General features: G+C 38.6%; 1 protein-coding gene across 12 annotated transcripts in view; it reads left to right on the forward strand.

Annotated features, from left to right (window-relative positions):
• The window catches only part of PTPRM (protein tyrosine phosphatase receptor type M), a 761,675-nt gene that overhangs the window by 492,168 nt on the left and 249,035 nt on the right, over positions 1-20,472 (forward strand). For all 12 annotated transcript variants that reach the window (XM_032310611.1, XM_032310612.1, XM_032310613.1 and 9 more), the window contains 2 exons: positions 14,141-14,414; positions 15,393-15,429. In XM_032310611.1, coding sequence (XP_032166502.1) covers positions 14,141-14,414; positions 15,393-15,429 — 311 coding nt within the window. The remainder of the gene's footprint in view (positions 1-14,140; positions 14,415-15,392; positions 15,430-20,472) is intronic.

A 20,472-nucleotide genomic window follows, 5' to 3' on the forward strand; every position in this document is an offset into this window, starting at 1 on the left:
TGATGGTCATTTGTATTTGGCTTTCAGCTACTTAATTAATACTCATTTTGTCAGCCTGTTTGGTAACAGAGCCATCAGGAGCGCTGGGAGTTTTCCTATTATCAGCACATCACTTTTGTATGGTGTCCCAGTTGTTCTTCACTGCTTTGACCCAAAAATGTTTTCCTGACCACTGTCGGTGCAAATGTTTTCTGCTCATTGAGAAGCCATAAGAGCTCTCTGCAGTTGTTCGCGTCTAATTAAAATTCTTGCCCTTTGTCGCATTGCAAAGTGTTAGAGGAAACTTCACAGTTGACATTGTGCTATCATTCGGTCTTTCCTCATTCGTTTACCAAATACCTACTGAGCACTTTTATGTTCAAGTCACTGTGCTAAGATGGTGTCAAGCTGGAGAGAAAAGTCCAGAGTACTCCAAGAGCATCTGACAGAGGACAAAATCTCACCCGGGGATCAGGGTACATTGTTTAGGCTGAAACCCAAAAGAGAAGTAGAAAGTAGCCAGTGAGGGGCTGAATGCAGGTTTAGGTCTGCCCAAGAAATGAACAACCTGGAGAAAAGCCTGGAAGAAGAGAAAGTGCAGCGATGTAAACAGGGGTCATCTTAGTAAATATAATTAAAAGCACACACATAGTAAATGAGGTTTGACCAGCACTCGGGAATATTAATTAGATTTATGCATTTAATGCTGAAAGGGAACATTTTTCCTAGGCTAATCATTATGTAAAATGCATGTAAATGTAACAGGAACTGCAGAAGGATCACAAAATGATTTTCATAACTTAGTTCCTGAATATCATTCAGTACCTCAAACCTAATTAAGTGTGCAATAAATGTTTATTGAATTGAACCTCATCTTTTTCTTGTGAGCAAAATTATCACTGAAACTTCTATAGATAAGAAACCAAAGGACTGAAATCTCTTTTTAAGTAGTTGGACGTATCGAAACAAGAAGGATTTTAAATTCGTATTTTCATTCTTAAATAAACGTTAAATACCATGTCCCATCCATATGAGACAGAAGCATGAAAGACTACCCGACCTTTACCCTTGAATCAATTTGTCATTTTTTTTTTAATTAGAAGAAAAATTCAGAAAAGCTACTTCAAATAAGCCATTACTCCAAATTCAGATTCCATCAGGAAAGTCCCTATAATTGTGCACATCTGTCCTGACTCCTACGGAAGCTATCACGCTTCTCACTTCTCAAGATCACTGACCCCCACCCTCCGACCTTTTTTCCTTCATTTCCATCCTCCCATCATTGTCTTAATTCATACTTTTGCCTTTCTTGGCTCTCCAGTCCCCAGTGCACAATGTGGCTGCCAGGATCCTTCGCTCTCCTGGTTCATAGTCCCTCAGGGTTTCACCACTGCCCTCAGCATATATCCAGACTTTGTTTAATGTGGGTGGTGTCTATATTCAGTCACTTCCTGGATCACCCTCCCCTTCAGGCCATCCTAAAAAGGTGTAAATATACACTCAGCGCTGAGAATATGCCAGGTTGTGGTTGATGTGTTTTTAGGATGGAACCTTCTTTCTTCTTCCCTCCTCTGCTCACCCACAATCCCCACCACACACAAATGATGGGACTGTAGGATTTTTAAGGGGCAGAGATATGATTGCATTTGCACATTAGATCAATCACCTGGGCAGGGCCAGAGAGGAAGGAAAATTGACCCATGAGAGTCAATTCCTGGCAAAAAACTAACAGGTCATCCAAGTGGGTGCTTCAGTGCTATTGCCCCCCACCAAATACGGGGGCTCTCCAGGGGGAGGAGGCTTGAAGCTGCTTCCATGGTACACTCTGAGTTTTCTCCAAATGACTGAAGTTTTACGTAGAGCGTGTGGAATCTGATGTCGCTAATGTAAATCATTCTAGGACTTCATCTAATTAAAAGAACACTCGCCGTGGACCAGAATCCTTGGGTTTGTGACCTTAGGCTATCCTGTGAACTTTGGGGCCTTCTTTAGTTCTAAAACTGGAAACCAGCACATGCTCCACCTGTCTCACAGTCTCGTCAGGAAGATTAATTCCGGCGGAAGTAAACTTTTGTCTTTGTAAACTGTTGTGCTCAAAAAGGGTAAAACTATGATATCCAGATCTGCTTAACAAAGCATGTTGGCTAGATTGCTATTTAGCCTGGATTCCTTTCTTCCCTGCTTTTGATAATAAACTTCAGATTTCTAATCATCAGCGTTCCTTAACATTTGTGTCCATATTCTGTGATTATCACTTAAATAGGATCTGTGTTCTAGGGGTGCATGGGTGGCTCAGTCAGTTAAGCCTCCCAACTCCGGGTTTCAACTCAGGTTATGGTCTCAGGGTTGTAGACAGAGCCCTGCATTGGGCTCCATGCTCAGGGAGGACGGAGTCCACTTGAGATTCCCTCTCTCCTTCTCCCTTTGCCCCTCCCCCTGTCACACTCTCTCTCTCTCAACAAATAAATAAAATCTTAAGAAACTATTAAATATATAGTAGGCTCTATGTCCTAAAGATAACCCATATTTTGATAGCAATTTTATGGAAGTTGTAAGAACTGCATGTGTGGTGTTAATACTGTACATTCATTCCATAAAATCATCAAAGTTTGAGAGGAACTTGTGTTCCATCAACCACTATGGGGTGGAGTAGTTACAAATAACAGCTCTTTCCTGGAAAGGAAGGCATAAAGGTATTCAGAATCATAAACAATGCAGCTAACCACTGCAGGGAGTTGGATGGTCTTGGTGCATTAAATCCTGGTGCACGCTCGTACTCTAACCTTGGGCAAATCCTGTAACTTTTCTGAGTTCCGAACATTCCCCTCATCAATCAGATATGAGTAATAATCTACCTTAGAGGACAGCTGAGAGAATTCATAACAGTCAGCAAAGCACTCAGGATCTTATCTAACACAGATGTTATCTGCTCAACATAGGAAAGCTTTTCTTATTTATTATTGATGCTATTCTGGCCTGTAATGACGGCAGTAACATTAACTAAATAATGTGGTGGCCCCTTTTCTTCTGCCCATGTCTTGGGAAATTTTCTAGGTCCTACTATATTCCTGAACTTCAGTTAGGATCTGAGCAGTCTGTCATGCAGGAATAATAAAGATGATAATAAAAATGAATAATCATTGTGACTTGGACTGAGTAGCTGTCGTGTGCCGAGCCGACACTCAGTCCTTTATGAAATGGTTTCTAACCCATCAAGAGCAGACATCCTCATCAGATGCCAGCATCCTCATGCAGAGGGTGCTAAGGACCTGGGAGGTGAACAGCAGCGCTCTTCCTGCACAGCCCCACATGACAAGTGAAGTCACGTGCATATCAGGCATGTGCTCCCTCCCAGGAGTGTCCTCTCTGCTCCTCAGCCCATAGACCTCCTCCCTGCAGACCTTCCCGGGAGAGAACCAGCCTGGTTATGCCTTCCTTGGCAGACATGGACCACTTGGCAAATTAATATCCTCTCTTCATTGTCTCTTCTGGTATGAAGAAAACATGTTAATTATACCTTTGATTTTAGATTGTGATGATTGGAATCCATGGGGTCTATCCCTGTTACTTCTTTAAGGTTAGGAGGGTTTTTTCCCTTGGTTTCTTCATTATTATTTTGAAACCAACCTTCCCCCCTCCCTTTTTTTTTTTTTGGTGAAGCCCAACTCCCCTTACAATTTACTCATTGTTTAAGAGTATAGTTTTGAGTACTTGAAGGACTTGGATTAAACAAAGTTGTTTCAGTATATTGGATTGTTTTAATCAAATTAATCAGTCTTTTTTTGTTGTTGATATGTATGTTCTCTTTCATTTCCCTGTTCTTAATAGTCTCCAGAGAATGAAGAAAAAAAGATACCAGTTCTTTTGAAATGCTTATTAGTGGCTTTTTAATTGTTCCCTCTTATTTCTTGAAGAAATGTGAACTACAGGAGCATCATAAATTTGGGGGCTAAATTGTTCTTTTGTCAGTGCTTGAACCTTTGAAAGGTTCTATCTGGTGCTAAAATTCTTTAAGGGAAAGAGCTCTAAATATCTGACTTCCAACCTATTTTTTTTTCCTTTTTTCATTGGAATACACATAATCACAAAGACCAAAATGTCATTCCATGATAAAACTTCAGTCTTTATATTACTATATTAGGCTTGAGGTTTTTTTTATTATTATTATTATGTCTGAATTGCAACAGTGTGTGTTAACAAAGGGTGCTAAATCTCTTATTACCACCACCACCATCCTTCCCCCACCTGATTTTAGGTGAATTTTATTGTATTAAAAAATAATACTCTGGATTCCTTTACTGCCAGGAAACAAAGATCATTTTTATTAATGTTGCTTCTAGGATGACAATGTCAGTCATCTCTTTGAAAATTCATTTTGGAAACTAAGTTTGTTCTTCAAGAACCCTTGAAAAGAAGCTTTAAAAATGGCAGGGGAAGATAATAATAATAGAGTAGATGTATTTGAGCATTTATACAATGAAACTTAATTTAACTTTCCCTCAAACTCCATTTCAAACTTGCTTTTGTGCATGAAAATATAGTGCATAGCTTTCCTTCTCCTATTTTTCAAATTTTCTCCTCTTCAACATAATCTCCTCTGAAGGATTCTATGTATTAGATCAGAGCTCCGGTCTTATTACCAAGGCCTCGGCGGCAGGTGCACCAGTGAGCAGAGGCCCGGTGCTCAGAGGGACGGCAGCTAGGCCTTCTGTAGAGCAGAGAAGCTGCCTGTGGATGGGGACAGCCGGAAATGGCTTTCAAGGCCAAACTCAACAACCATGCCCAATCCTCAAAACACAACAGAACACAGCTGTAGGGGCACCTGTGTGGTTCAGTTGGTTAAGCGTCTGCCTTCAACTCAGGTCATGATCTCACGGTCCTGGGATCAGGTCCCACATCCAGCGCCCTGCTCCGCAGAGAGCCTGCTTCTCCCTTTCCTTCTGCTGCTCCCCCTGCTTGTGAGCACTCTCTCTCTTTGTCAAATAAATTAATAAAATCTAAAAACAAAAAACAAAAAAACACAGTTTTAGTATTTTGATTTGACCTTAATTGTTACCATGGATATCAGTCAAAATACTAAACTCTAAGAAACGATGGATCTCATAACCTGAGGACTGATCACACAAGGCAGAAAGCATAGTTGCAAATTTGCAGGACAGGGATTTGGAGAGAGGTGGAATGGAACAGAGACCAGGACTGCATGTTTGTGGTCTTCTTTCTCCACCAGCCCCCAGAGAGCAGAGGCAGTTCAGCTCTTGATCTTCACCCCAGACCTCACAGGTGGTCATAGGGGTCAAGACAAGGAGCCCTGCTAGGCGTGCCCTCTAAGGCCTTTTTTCGGGAACTTGGGCATGACCTGGGGAGGTAACCAGTCTAAGGCACAGCCCATTCCCTTCAGCCTGCTGTACTATTGATACAGGGACCTTACAGGGTCTCAGAAACTGTCACAAGCAGTCATTAGTAAGTCTGAGGTTAGAGCTTGTTGGAACTTTGGTGCGGTTCTATTAGCACTAGCGGTGGGACAGAATGGGGACTATATAAGGAATCTAAAAACATTAGCTTTTTTGTTTGTTGTCATGCCTTTATTTTTAATTTGGGGAGAGAGATGGTGGCCCTATGCAGGACAGCAGTCTTCAGGTGTTACTGGTGGGAATGTTTGGGCCCTAGGTCCAGTCTGGATATTCTTAATGAAGAGAAGCTGTAAGAGGTTGGCATAAACATCGTCACCCCTGCCCTGCATTCCATTACCCTCAGTACAAACCCAGATCAGCTCCCTGTCACAGCATTTCTTTGAGTGACCTATATCTAATACCCTTGGGCTGGTCTTCTCAAGGACAGCGACAGTCTGTGCCTAATTCCTCCTCCTCTTCTTCCCCAGTGCCTGGCACAGTGCTTGAAACATGACGAATATTGTAAAAAGGAGGGATGGAAGACACATGAATAAAATAATTGTCTTCTCACATACTGATGTAGAGACTTGCCTGATCTTGTGCCAGGAATTATAAAAATTAGATCTTGAAGGGACCTTACTGGTCAGTCAATGATTTAGTGGCAAAGCTGGACCCAGTTGCCTATGGTATGGTGACTCCCCGTTCAGTGTTCTCTCGATGGCACCCATCTTTGGTTCATCTGCCTGTTTGTTGTTGTTGTTGTTTTTCTTTGTTTTCTTCCTTTGTAATTTTTTCAATTTGAATTCAATTAGCCAACATACAGTACATCATTACTTTCTGATGTAGTGTTCATTGATTCATTTGTTGCGCATAACACCCAGTGCTCATCACATCATGTACCCTCCTTAATGCCCATCACCCAGTTACCACAACGCCCTACCCACCTCCCTTTCCACAACCTGTTTGTTTCCTGGAGTCAGGGAGTTTCTCATGGTTTGTATCCCTCTCTGATTTCTTCCCATTCAGTTTTCCCTCCCTTCCCCTCATTGAGTGAAACCATATGAGAATTGTCTTTCTCTGCCTTTTTGGATGGTGGCATTTTTTTTCCAGCTCACCTAGCCTACAGTATTATTATTATTACATTATTATTCCTTTTACAGACCAAAAGATTCTGAATTGAATATAATACAAACATGCAATAATGAAAACATTTAGTGTGGCTTTGATGATATTTGATTTCTATTTTTATTCAAATTTAAGAAAACATACTTTAATAATAGTAGCTGACCTTGAATTAAAATTTTTACAATCATGTTTGTTATGAAATTGTGATGATTAAATTATGATTAGCTTAAATGAAATAAAATCTGCAATGGAAAATGTCTTCATTTGTTAAAACGGGGAGAAATCATTCTTTAAAGAGGTTCCATCTAAGACTAATTTACTTGAAATTTGGTGCCTGTTGTGAAGATTAATAACAGGTGGCCTTTTACAGAGCTTCTCAGCCTGAGTCTAATGTTTTAGTTGTTCCTTTATTATCATAAACTTCCATAACTAAAGGATTTTTTTTCTTCCTGCCCTTTGTTCACAATATGGAACTGTAACTGACTTCATATTTCTCACCCAACCTTACAGCTGTAATTAATATTTTATCAGATATTATCACTAACTAGCAGAGCAGCAGGGTATCAGACCACACACTCAGGCATACTTACACATGCACACATATATGCGTGCATACACACGTGAGCACGCACACACACACACAGAACACTAGTAACTTACGGATGCTAGGCAAGCTTCTTGGGATGAGTTACGGCTGAGAGAACATAAAATATATTTGTGGTGTCCCACAAATATACCAAAGCAATTTATGGCCAATCTTATCTGGAACAGAGCTGGACAAAGAGAAATTAAAGTTGCTAACATAAAATATTCAACCCCCCAGATCTATTTATGCTGCACGGTGTGTTTTCTACCCAGTGCCCATTCCCTGTGCAAAATTAGTTATTAGTCGTCATTTAGTGACTTAATGAGCAGGACTGTCAGGTCGGCAACTCTTGGAGCTAGTGTTACATGAAGGACTTGGAAGAATCCTAGTCATGATGATAAACATATTGAACATACTGAACTGACCTTTTATCCCCCTAATTTTTAACTGGTGAGAATATTTTTAAAGCTTAGTTTAGTTGTACGAGGTTGTTTGAATTATTTAAGGTGTCATTCCAGTAAATGCTGGCAGATTTAGGAAAAGGGAAGGACCAAATCAAGAACAGGAAGAAAATAAACTGTGTTGTTGCATGACAATAAACTTTAACTACACATTTATTTTACTTGCTTTGCATCTAATTTATACTTTGATTTTCTATTGCCCCCCCCACCCAAAAATCGGCTTCAGGAAGACAGAAATACCAGTCTTTTTTTTCCATACATACAGAATGGATGGTTTTACCAAAAATTGCAAATCAAGCTAAAAGGCACTCTTAGGTGCCATGAAATGAACAATATTCTAAGTCCTTGAAACGAGTGCGGACTTTAAAGGATTAGCAAAAACAACAATGAAATGGATCGTTAACTTCTCTCCCTCTCTCGCCTCCTCCTCACCCCCTATTCTGCTATCCGGGTGGTTAAACGTCCAATATTTTATGCTGATAAGAAATAGAATATGTGGATAAGAAAAATGGACTTACAACTAAGGATTTAATCTTGAAATGAATTAAGACCAAAATTTTAAAGTCAATTTCAACTCTGCAGCAGGCTTCCCCTCAATATCTTCAAAGTTAGAAAAAGACCAAAAACATCTCATCACGTTTGAACTTTCAGGTTTCTCAGAGTACATGAAAGATGTTCCGATGTTCTTTTCTAGGTTATACTTCATGTGCTAGTCTATATAAATGCAGATTTCTTATTCTCCTTGTAAAAGCCTTAGAGTTTTGTTGTAGGAAAGCCTCGCATAAATTAAACTTTAAATTAAATTTCATTCCATAAGAAAGTTATGATATAGTGATGTCACGTTTTTGGCAGATTCATCTTCACTATGGATTGTGCCTTCCTACTGCAAATGCTGTAGGAAGATTTTATGTTACTTTAAATTCCGGAATAGTGGTGGAATCAGGAAAGGGACGGTATAACTTTATTTAATAAACAAAGGGAGCACGAGTAATACATTAAAAGGATAATAGAATTTTAATTCCGCTCACTAAGCTAGAAACTTCTGCTTGGTTTTCCATCCTTGAGAACTTGCTCTTTTTAATCAATTTTTTGGAAAAACCATTCAGGGAGAAAGATTTTCAAAGCTACTTTTTGAGATTGCAATTGCCGTTGGACAGATTTTATGAAATTCACTAGTGAAATGATGTTATTTGCACCAATGAAAAACGTATCAGTCAGAGAGTTCTGTTGAGATGCCATTGACCTACGTGCCAATAATGCGTTAATTTCCATCAGGAAGACAGCAATGTGTGGCAATTGGGCAGCAGACAGGATTTAGCTATTTTTCATTAGCACTTGGACGTTGATAAAGGGGAATGGAAAAGAGCTGCTTGACCTTTCAGTGCTTAAATTATTAAAGAGCAAATAGATTTGAGGTCTGGATGCTTGCAAATCTAATTTCTCTTGTGGAGCAAGGATGAAAAGACATTTTGGGTCTGAAATTGCTCTAGTCAACTTAGTTCTTCCTTTAATATATCTGAAGATGAGTAGATGGTAGCCATTTAAAAAGTAATATATCTGGAGTAGAGCGAAGTGTATTACATCCCAACTGGCTAAAATGGGGGCATATTAAGTGATCATTTAATTCTCAAGTTTTCGTCTAATCCTTACAAAACTCCTACTTGGAAAAATTAATTTTTTTCACCCATATTCACATATTGGTATTTAAATCACAAAACAAAGCATTCTTTCATTAGGAAATGTCAAATATTGTAGAGTTCAAGTTAAAGTAGGACAGTGCCTGGTACGTAGTAGGTGTTTGAAAACATTTCTTGAGTTAATAAACGAGTAAATATACACGCAACATAGCACATATAGTAACAAAGTTGGGGAAAAGATGAATGGGAAGTAAGAAATGAAGGTGTGAGAAGGGGGTAGAAAGATGGAGAGGCAGCTTTTGAAACTCTCAGAGCTTGTTATTTATCGTGTGTTGTCTTTCATAAACTTACAATCTAACCAGCATCCTCTCATCATGAAACTTGTTTCTTGATAATTTCTTCTTCTCTTTGCTCTTAGGTATTCAAGAAATTAATACAAAATAAACTTAGTATTAGAATTTAGTAAAAGAGGGCATGTTTGTGATTACCAGTGTATTTCTGCCTTACCACTACATAGAATGTATATAGAATAGAAATTACTTGTGGATTATATTATGCTTTTAAAAAATGTGCCTCGTGGCCCACTTCATTCTAAGTGTGCTGGGATAGAGATGACTAAACAGACCTCTTCCTCCAGAAACTTGTGAGGTTTTTTAAAATATTAGTAAGTAGACAGAAATGATTAGTAGTCTCTACAAGAAATATATTTTTGTGAGTATGGAGCAAAGCAGGAGTACATCAAAACGGGGGACCAGGTCATAAGCCCCTGAGAGAAGGTTCATGAGAGAATCTCAATCTTTTTGTGACATAGAGTCATCTGCTGAGAGTGGCAAAGGATTTCTTTGTGTTGGGGAGAACAGCATTTCAATAACAAACTTGGGACCAGGCCAGGGTGAAGGAGTAGAAGACAAGGTGTTTGCGTAGGGGAATTCAAGATGGTGGCACTTAGACAGTCTGTAGAGGAGTTGAAAGTGAAAAGTAAGTGATTACTGTCCTCGGTGTCATTGGTCACAGAGTTGCTGGTTGGAATCAAGAGCTGGAGAGGACACCAGCCGGGTGCTGGCCTCACTGAAGATCCAGGAGTGTCCTCCCTGGAAATTATTAATGACTCAGATGGAAATGGGAGAATGAATTGAGGTCAAAGGTGACAGTACCATCTATAGCTCTGTTGATGTGATAAAATGAGAATATTTATACAATACTCAAAATCAGTTGATTCTGGGAAGTAGGTGGGGACCAGTTTGTGTGTTGGTTGTGTCTCCGTAAGCAGGAGAAGATGCACATGAGTCAGATGGTTCACACCAGCCCCTTAACCAGGGCTTTTACTGGTGACACTAGGACTGCTTTCTCTGATGGTCATGAGACCATATCTGCTACTTCATCACCTGTGAGCCCCAGATGGAATGGGCATTTCACCTCTGAATCCCAGTATTCACACCAATAAAATAGGAAAATAGGATAACCTGTACCCAGCCTAGCACTTCCTGTATGAAATAATTTCTGCAAATTTTTTTCTGCACATGTATCTTCACATTTCTACTTTGTGTAGTAAATGAGTTTTCCAGAGTTGTTTTTAAAGTGAGATTTTGAGGGGCCCTGGGTAGCTCAGCTAAGCATCTGACTCTTAGTTTTAGCTCAAGTCATGATCTCAGGGTCGTGAGATAAAGCCTTATGTCCAGCTGTATGTTCACATAGGAGTCTGCTAGAAGATTCTGTTCCTCTCCGCCTTCCCCCACTCATGCTTTCTCTCTCAAATAAATAAATATTTAGAAAAAGTGAAATTTTGAAAATCATGTCATATAGCAAATAACTTAGAAAAACTGACTGTTAAGAAGGAAGCCAGTATTAAACATTACCTAATGGAGAATCCCTTTGCAAAGCAATTAATTATTGCTTTGATTTATCCTATTTTTTAAAAATAGTTTTGTATGCTGAACAAAATTCTGAATAAAAACACAAAATGCACCTTAGAGATCCATCTAATTCTCATATTTCATTGGAAAAAAATAATAAAACCCAAAGGAATTAATTTAAAACCCCAGTTGTGGGACAGCTGCATGACTCAGTCAATTAAGCATCTAAATCTTAGTTTTGGCTCAGGTCATGATCTTGTGGTCAGGTGCTGAGCCCTGCGTTGGGCTCTCTGCTCAGCGGGAAGTCTGCTTGAGATTCTCTCTCTCTCTCGCTCTCTCTTTCAAATAAATAAATAAATAAAATCTAAAACACCAGTTATTAGCAGAATTAGGATTGGAGCGTAGATCAATGCATATGCCACTCAGCCCCCAACCCCACAAAAGGCATTTCAAGAGTACAGTCACTTTCTCTCAGTGCTGTTTGTATTTAGTGGTGTACTAGCTTAAACTTCTTCATGAATCAGCTGTTGTCTGTGTTGTGCCGTCTTTTTTTTTTTTTAAGGATTTCTATTTATTTGGGAGAAATTGAGACAGAGAAAGAGAGTATAAGCAAAATGGGAGAGGCAGAGGGAGAAGCAGGCTCCCAGCGGAGCAAGGAACCCAGTGCAGGATTTGATCCCAGGACCCTGGGATCATTACCTATGCTGAAGGTAGTGGCCACTTAACTGATTGAGCCATCCAGATGCCCCACGTTGTGTTATTTTTTACTTTGATTTGACCCCTCACTCTTGTTATTCTATGACCTGACATTCTATTTAATATTTGCTGCATATCCAACTATTCCAAAACTCAACAGTTGAACATAACATTTCCATTTTGCCACAATTTTGTGGGCCAGCAAAGACTTGTCTGCACAGTTCCCGCTTGGGATGTTGGCGCTGCCATCATCTGACACTCAGCCGCGTGGCCTTCCGTGATGGTCCACACATGGCTATCAGTGATGCCAGTTGTTGGCTGGAAATTCTTTGGGACTACAGAGCAGAATGCCTGCATATGATCTCTCCAGTGTGGCAGGTTCAGGGTGATTGGACTGTATACGTGGTGGCTGGGTTTTTCTTCCAGAAAGCTGGCTTCCCTGGGAAACCAGGCTGAAGATGCATAGCCTTCTCTGACAAAAGCCTTGAGAGCTACCCATTGTCCCACTGTTACATTCTTTTGGTTGTACATGGTCATTAAGGTTGACCAACCCTATTCTTGATGGGATAAGTGTCAGATTTTGCAGCCATATTTTAAAATCAACACATCTAACCATATATGTAGGAAGTCAAGGAAAAGGGAGGTAGAAATTAAAGTCCACTTTACTTCCATATGTATTCCCTGTCTTCTGTAGAGGATGATTCTTCCTAAACATATCTAGTCGTGTTAGATTAATCATGCAGTGAGAATTCTACCAGATTCAGTAGGGTATCTTACATAACCAATAGAAAGTCTCTGATGTTAGAAGGTTAGGGACAATTTCTGGGTTTTATTTAAAAGTTTATATCACACTCAGAATTTGCTTTATCATTGTACTGTAATCCTACTGTGCTACCTGTCTCCTGATCTATCATTCTGATGTTCTACAACAGTTGATGTTTATTTGAACAGAATTACAAACTGAGCCTCAGCTGCTGCATTGCATTCCTGTAATGGAATGCGTTAAGTAGCTTGTACTCCCGGAAATCGGTGATTTCACTGAGTGCACTTTTGGAGTCCCCAAGGGCAAGACCCAAAAAGGGACCTCTCCAGGTCCTCCCCAGGCAGGTGGGGGTGTTAGGCACCTCTCTTCTCCTCTTCCTGGGCCTTATTGAGGACCCGTATGAGCAACTCTAGGACTGTAGCCTTGTTCCAGGGAGTCCCAGTGCTTCTCTGATACAGTGAGAACAAGCTGCATTTCCTGGCCAGAATCAGTCTATTCTGATTGAGTTCTTGAAAGCTGCTGTCAAATGTTAGCTTTGCTTAATATCAGAAAGTTGTTTTGTTTTGTTTTGTTTTTTCCCTACCAAAACTGCACAAATGTTCATCATTCTGATAAAATACAAATCTTAGGGGCACCTGGGTGGCTCAGTGGGTTAAGCCTCTGCCTTCGGCCTCAGGTCATGATCTCAGGGTCCTGGGATCAAGCCCCGAATGGGGCTCTTTGCTCAGCTGGAAGCCTTCTTCCCCCTCCCCCTCCACCTACCTCTCTGCCTGCTTGTTATCTCCCTGTCAAATAAATAAATAAAATCTTTTAAGAAAAATACATATCTTAATAGACACATCCATCCTTCAAGGCTTATCCCATTCTCCTATGGCTCCTTTGAAATTCAGACATTGAAAGGGGGCAGGGAGGAAGGAGGGGTAGGTGCTGGGACACCTGTCCTTGCAGGCCTCTTTGGAACATGCTTACCCCCATCTTATCTTTATATATAGTTCAAGTAACCCAGTTCATGATCTGCTCTTAGAAACTGCTTGTAACTCCAAGGCCAGTCTCTTCTCTGCTCTCCTTATGTCATCTCCCTCCATTGATCTGATATGGTGAGGGACAAAATGTAAGAAAATATGGGAAGTTAAACCTTACTCAAACATGAATCTTTACATATTGTGTTTATGACTTGTTAAAACTTCACATGCACTCATATAGACATCATTGAAGAAAATAATACATTGCCTTTTTAAAAAACTAAAATTATAGTTCATATAACTTCACTTATTAGGTAAGTTGAGTTCATTTTCTATAAATTCATCTTCAGTTACATGTGAGAAAAGCATTATTTTAGTGCCCTGCTCACTTAAATAGCAGAGATTGTTACGTGATTTTTTTTTTTTAATTTTTGTGAACTTTGTTTCTATCAATACATTACATTACTGGGTGAGAGTGAGAGAGTTCTATGGGAGACTATTAAGCCCCTTCCCTCTCTTGCATTGAGCAAGTGTTAAGTGAGTATTCATTATGTACTAAGCACTTAACCATTGACTATATCCAGTGTATTCTTTATTTTGGATATCCTGTGGGCCCCACACAATTAAAGGCAAAGGACATCAGCTCGATTATCATAAAATATCACTGATAATACTTTTTTCCCCCTAGTGTCTATCAAGTGGTTGTTGAGGAAGAACGTCCTCGAAGAACTAAAAAGACAACAGAAATCTTGAAGTGCTACCCCGTGCCAATTCACTTCCAGAATGCGTCCATACTGAACTCCCAGTACTACTTTGCTGCAGAATTCCCAGCGAACAGTATCCAAGCTGCTCAGCCTTTTACTATTGGTGATAATAAGACATACAATGGCTACTGGAACACTCCCCTTCTCCCCCATAAAAGCTACAGAATTTATTTCCAAGCTGCTAGTAGAGCCAACGGGGTAAGTTTTATAGACGGCTATTTCCTTAGGCTATTTAGAGTTATTAATGTGAACATGGGTTAAAGAAGAGAGTAGTCAGAAATAAAGGCATGCTTTTGTGTGTTTTTACTTAGAGCAAATGTGGGTTTTCTTTCTCTTTCTAAACTTATTTTCACCTAGAGAAATTTATGGAAAGAAATGAATATATTTGTATTTGTTTTTGGTAGGAAGACTATGTTGTCAACATGATGGTTTTTATTTTCAGTTTTTACTTGTTACCAAAAGTTGGCTAGCAATTCTGCTTAGCTTACTATTTTACAGGAAAATAGTATAGTTACAACACATACATTCAGCTCATTTAAAATTTTGTGAGATATACAACATCTGTCTTTTCAGCATATTCTGTCCCATTTCTTTAGTTTCACAAGAGTTTATGCTTCCTGTAGCTGTGACTAAATTAGGTATCCTTTTTTCTTGCTAAGAGAAAACAGCTTTAGAAAGATAAGATGAAAACAAAATAAAAACTCTGGAGTCATTTCTGAATTTTTTCCCTTTCCTGTTCAGGCCAACCAGAACTATGGTAAGATACTAAAGTCTCCTTAGAAAGAAGTGTGAGTTTTCCAGCATGGGTCTAAGTATCAGCATAGACTTGACTTTTGCCAGTTCAAAGGGGAGAAATCTAGGACCCTGAGTTCTCTGCCAGTAGCATCTGCCCAGAGAGCAAGCAAGGATCTGGAGAAGCTGGGACCGCTAGGTGGGACATCTTGGGGGTAGCTCCTCATTCAACATCCGCCCCAGAAATGCCCACGGTCTTCAGCTATGGAACTGCAAAATGAATCTGAGTGGGGTTCCAGAAGTAATCATTCTGTGATTAACACCACACTTGGGGAAAATGAGATCTTCTTTATCAGCATTTGAATAGAATGACAGATAGTCCTATTTGTTTTAAATAAAACATGAATAGTGATTTTTTTTTTCCTCCCTCTTTATTTGACACAGGAAACCAAAATAGACTGTGTCCGAGTGGCCACAAAAGGTAGGTTGAAACTGTGGGATGCTCTCCCAGTTTATGTCCTTTAAAAATTTAGATGGTATTTCAAAACTTCTTGGAATGTTAACTCCACTTAAAGAAGTGTATGTATGTGTGGGTAGGGGTATTAAAGTCTAAGCAGTTAACAGGGACTCACTATTTCATGTAGATTCTTTCTAAATTAAGGAATCATATGATTGTGTTCCAAGCAGTTTTCAGTGGTTAGCTTTCTCAAAATTCTTTTAAAATAAAAGTAATGTTTATGTGATCTAAGTACAGGTTTTTTAAACCAGAGGAGTACTGTGGCTGGTGAACCTTCACTTGCAAAGTAGTAGAATGTTGTCTGCTATTTTTAAGCAAAGACCTAGTGATAACAGCTCTCCCAAGTGGAGGGCATGGGCTTTTTTCACTGAAGGTTTTCACTAACACCAGGTCTCTTGAACCCAGGAACTAGGTGGTGTTAGTGGAACTTCTGTTTCCCAGGCCCAGTTAAAATTCTGAGAAAATGTGATCAAGGACCAAATGTAGAAGTGGCTGGGGTGAACCACCATGGGCTTACTACAGACAGCCTCCTGAAAAAAAGAGTAGAGTTGTTTGTGGGCACGAGCTGTGATGTCATCTTCTCAACCTTGCAGTGTGGTTTTAGCCAGCATTTAGGAAGCACTTAAGAAAATGCTTTGAAAAATATAAAGTCCTGCATTAAAATGAGGCATTATAAATTAACACTTGTGGTTGAAAACACCCTTTCAGACCATCCCAATGACCCTGAACACAATGAATTCTGTGTGATTTAGAAATTCAGAAATGACTGCTTAAAGGCACTGTTGGGTCTGTAGTATTAGATGTTATTGGGCTGTAGGCAAGTCACTTGACTTCTGTTGGATGAAACTATCTTGTTTTTTGTTGTTTCCCTCTCAGGCAGTATAGTTTCCTATGTCATAACATCCATCTGCATTTTCAAGTTTCTCATTGAATTCTTATTTCTTGAAGATATATGACCTTTTAATCAGTTAGCTCAACAAATATTTCTTAGTTTCATTATAATGGGCTAAACACTGTGTCAGGTACTCACATTACTTGTATTTTGTTGGTCCTCATGGGCTCATAGTTCTGTTTCCAACAATCTATGCATATTGATTTTGAAACCCTCAGTTTTTTATATCATATTGTACCTGGCTAAGTGCCTTTATTTTTAGGAATAAATTAATAATGAATGAAATTACAGATATCAGTTGTGTTTTATAAACTGTAATATGTGCTTAGCTATTAGTTATTACTGTTTTATGAAGCTCTCAAATGAGGTATCGATGTCCTGAGACCTCCAGACCACTGCCCATGCTCTAATTACTGGATTGAATTCTTCCCCTTGGGGTCTGAAAGAGTAAATCCAGTTCCAGTGCCTAATTTATAATGCCTTACATTTAACATCATAGCTGAAAGATTTGAAAGCACTGTCATACATGTGTTATCTATTTCTTCAACATTACTGTGAGAAAAGAGGCAGGTATTGCTATTTTTATATTTTAAATGAAGAAAATGCATATTTTTAGAGACGACTTGACTGACCAAGGTCACTCAGCTGATCTGTGGGTCAAGGCTTAATTCCAAACTTTTGGACTCCAACTCGCAGTGTTTCACTATGTTTCATGGCTCTTCATCCAGCAGAACCTCTAATAAATCTGATTATAGTACTGCATTGTAGAAGTGTCTGCTCTCCCCTTTATTAAAAATCAAGACCCTGACCAGTTTCCTTTGAAAACAGTGAAGTATCTACCATCGTGTTCAGCTACAAAGCTAAACAATTATATAAGTAACGCCCCTGTAGATACGGAAATCTGACGTTGGCCATTTTCACAATAGATTGACTTTGATGGTGAATTGGATCATTTTCTTCCATTGGCTAGATTTAATCAATATTCTCTTTTGTTTTTCAATTCACCCAAAGATGATTAGACAATCACTTGACCTGATTGACTAAATATTCCCCACTCATATTTTCTGAGTCATTTGCAAACACTGATCTAGCAACAAACTCTCTCCACATCAACTCTTTTGGGGAAAGAGGGGAATGGATGTTAATAGTCATTATGTAACAATGTCATGTTTATTCACGAAAGTGTAAGGCAGGAGGACACCTCGGGAGAATATCTCCTTGTTAGGAAACTGCACTATCCCGTACTATTTTATTTTATTATAATCTACAGCACAGATTCAGTGAACTCTCTTTACAGCACAGTCAATGTCTACCCTCCACCCCCATCCCCTCCCCCACCACAGTCAGATCATTTTTCTTTATTCATGTTAAAGATTCCTTCAGCAGTGCAGGAAACCTTCCATCTTGACTACTTAGTCAAAATAAAGAAATAGACAGTTCTAATAACTCTACTTGTCCCTTGCAGTAAAGATGCTGGAAATTTTAAAAAGTTGAAAATTTCTGTGTTTTGCCACATATGGCCAACAGTATGGTAGATTAATTGAATTTCCAGGCACTAAACCACTTTCCTAAGCAGCATTTTGAATTTACAAAGATGTCGATGTTCTCATGAGAGAACTGTTGACAAGTATCTTTATAGAGAAAGTATGGAGGTGGATTTGTTTTCACAGGAAGCTAGTTTGTAATTTCAAGTATGGGTATGTCTCTTGAAGATATATTTCATACTATTTATACATTTAATGTTGTGATTATTTTAATCACATTCCACAGGCATATTTTGACACTAATCATCTCAAATATAAAGCCTCATAAAAATTAGACATAGGAAAAACCCTAAGGTGTGTTCTTACCTATATCCATATGTGTGGGGGATTGCGATATTTTCCTGTACCCTTTGATTTAACATCCAGATTCCTCATAGGTGTATGTGACTCTATTTTTTTTCTGTTGGCTATAGGCAAACTCATCATAGAACATTCTGTCTCAAGTTAAAAGATAAAGACACCATACAATAATAGAATATACCTGATGTTTGGATATTACCCTCAATCTGTATGGTGAAGTTAGTAGACGAGCTTTTAGCTAGACTTAGATTCTCTTAGTTTTATTTTGATTTTTAATCACATTCACATTTTTATAGTGGGATTCTTTTCAAGACCGCTTTGGTCCAACTGTACCTTAGCAGTTAGTGTATGTATTTTCTTTGACTTTTGCATACCTTATGACTGCCTTGTGGTAGGGTTAAAACTCTTTATGCTAGTTCTGGAAGATTTTGTTGATTATAGATTCTAAACCGACAGGATACACTTAAAAATAAAAATCTGTCTTGTAGGTAAATTGGACTTCTCACATTAAATGAGGTATATCCATTCTAATTGATAAAATAATCAATTTAAACTGTATACTTTGCATCAATCTTCCATAAAATAATATTTTCCCTAACATGATACCAGCTGTCTTTCTCTTTGACAGTATAGCCATTTGGGGCTTTCTTGGTATATGTTTATTTTAAAATGTATGTGGGCACCTACTAAATGTTAGGCGTAGTATAATCTGTGAGAGTTCCTAATATGTAAATGTGCCACTTTTAGGTTTTTAAGGATTTGGGGTTCATAAAAGTTTTGGGGTTTTTTGTTTGTCTCTTTGTTTTTAGTGTATGGGGACTAGAATCCTATGTGTGTACTTCTTTTCCTTTCTTTGCTATTACTTGGCTAACAACAGTATAACTAGGACTTGAAAAAAAAAACAACTCATGAGAACACATGCTAAATAAATTCCTTCCAAAAGCATTATAGGAGTCAGACTATAAGTCTAAAAGAAAAAGAAAACAAACCATTACTCTAGTGTCATATTTCAAGGTGAATTTTTTGTGCAAAAAATGCTTTATTGTATTTAAACTCAGTATTTTATTTAACTTATGTTTGTACTGCAATGTGCACATGCTTTGCTGGAAGACCTTCAGAAAACTTTGAAGGATTTCCATTGTCCTGATACAATTTCTACATAGATTCAGAAATTTGAATGTTTCTTTTTTTAATCACTAGGCTCTTTGAGAAGAAGTTTCTCTAGACTGTTTTCCTGTTCACTGTTTTGTTCAACGAAATACCATCGTTTCTAGGCCACACTGCTACAGAATGAAAACACACCGATAAAAGAGCTGAAAAGAATGTCTGTTGACATGCAAAGCTAATTAAGAATCCTTTTAACTATTCATATTCAATACAGAAGAAAACAAATTATATAGTAAGACCACTCATCTGTGCTAATCTGCTATCATTTAGCTATGGATTTAGAAATAGAAATATAGATATGATCTACATTTGTCTTTCAGCATTTTGTAGAGAAAATATTTTCTTTGATTGATCTGAAGTCGTCTTCCCAATGTATGTCATGAGTACATCCAGGCCCCTGAGAAGTTACTAAGGAAAAGAAAACCTTTTCAAAATTCGTCCAACCTTATGTTTCCCAAATTATTTGATCCAAACTCACTTTCCAAGGAGCATGAAAGTCATGCCAAAGAGTCTGGTAAATATTGGTTCCTCACATTCCAGAAGATTCCACCACACAGGACTGAAATGATACTTTGGAAGTCTGGTCCACTTTTGCGCTTCCATTCATACCTTTGGACCTAAACAAGATCCTAAATTTATCAGCAACTATTAGAGACTATATTCAAAGCAGAGGGTTGGGATTTCTGACTTTACCTTACCATATTTAGCAGCATTCTGTTTTATCATGCATTTTTATTGATATTTTAAGACAGGGGGCAGCAAATTTTTAGGCAAAGGGCAGATGGTTAAATATGTTAACCTCGTGAGCCATATGGTCTCTGTCACAACTACTCAGCTCTCCCGTTGCTATGTTAGAGCAGCTGAGGGTGATATGTAAGCAATTAAGGCTGACTGTGTTCCAATAAGACTTTATTTGCAAAAGGAGGCCATGGGCCAGCTGACTCCTCTTTTAAGGTAATTTGTAACAGAATCTAGTTTTTTTTTTTTTTCTTTCTGGTAACTAAAAATAATAGTTCCAAATACTTTAGAAGGCAGAACATGGAGATCATATAGAAATCCTTCTTGACACCTATAATGATACCTTTTCTATGGGGGGTTTTGAGC

Source organism: Mustela erminea, chromosome 13 (assembly GCF_009829155.1).
Source record: "Mustela erminea isolate mMusErm1 chromosome 13, mMusErm1.Pri, whole genome shotgun sequence".
Classification (NCBI taxonomy): Eukaryota; Metazoa; Chordata; class Mammalia; order Carnivora; family Mustelidae; genus Mustela; species Mustela erminea.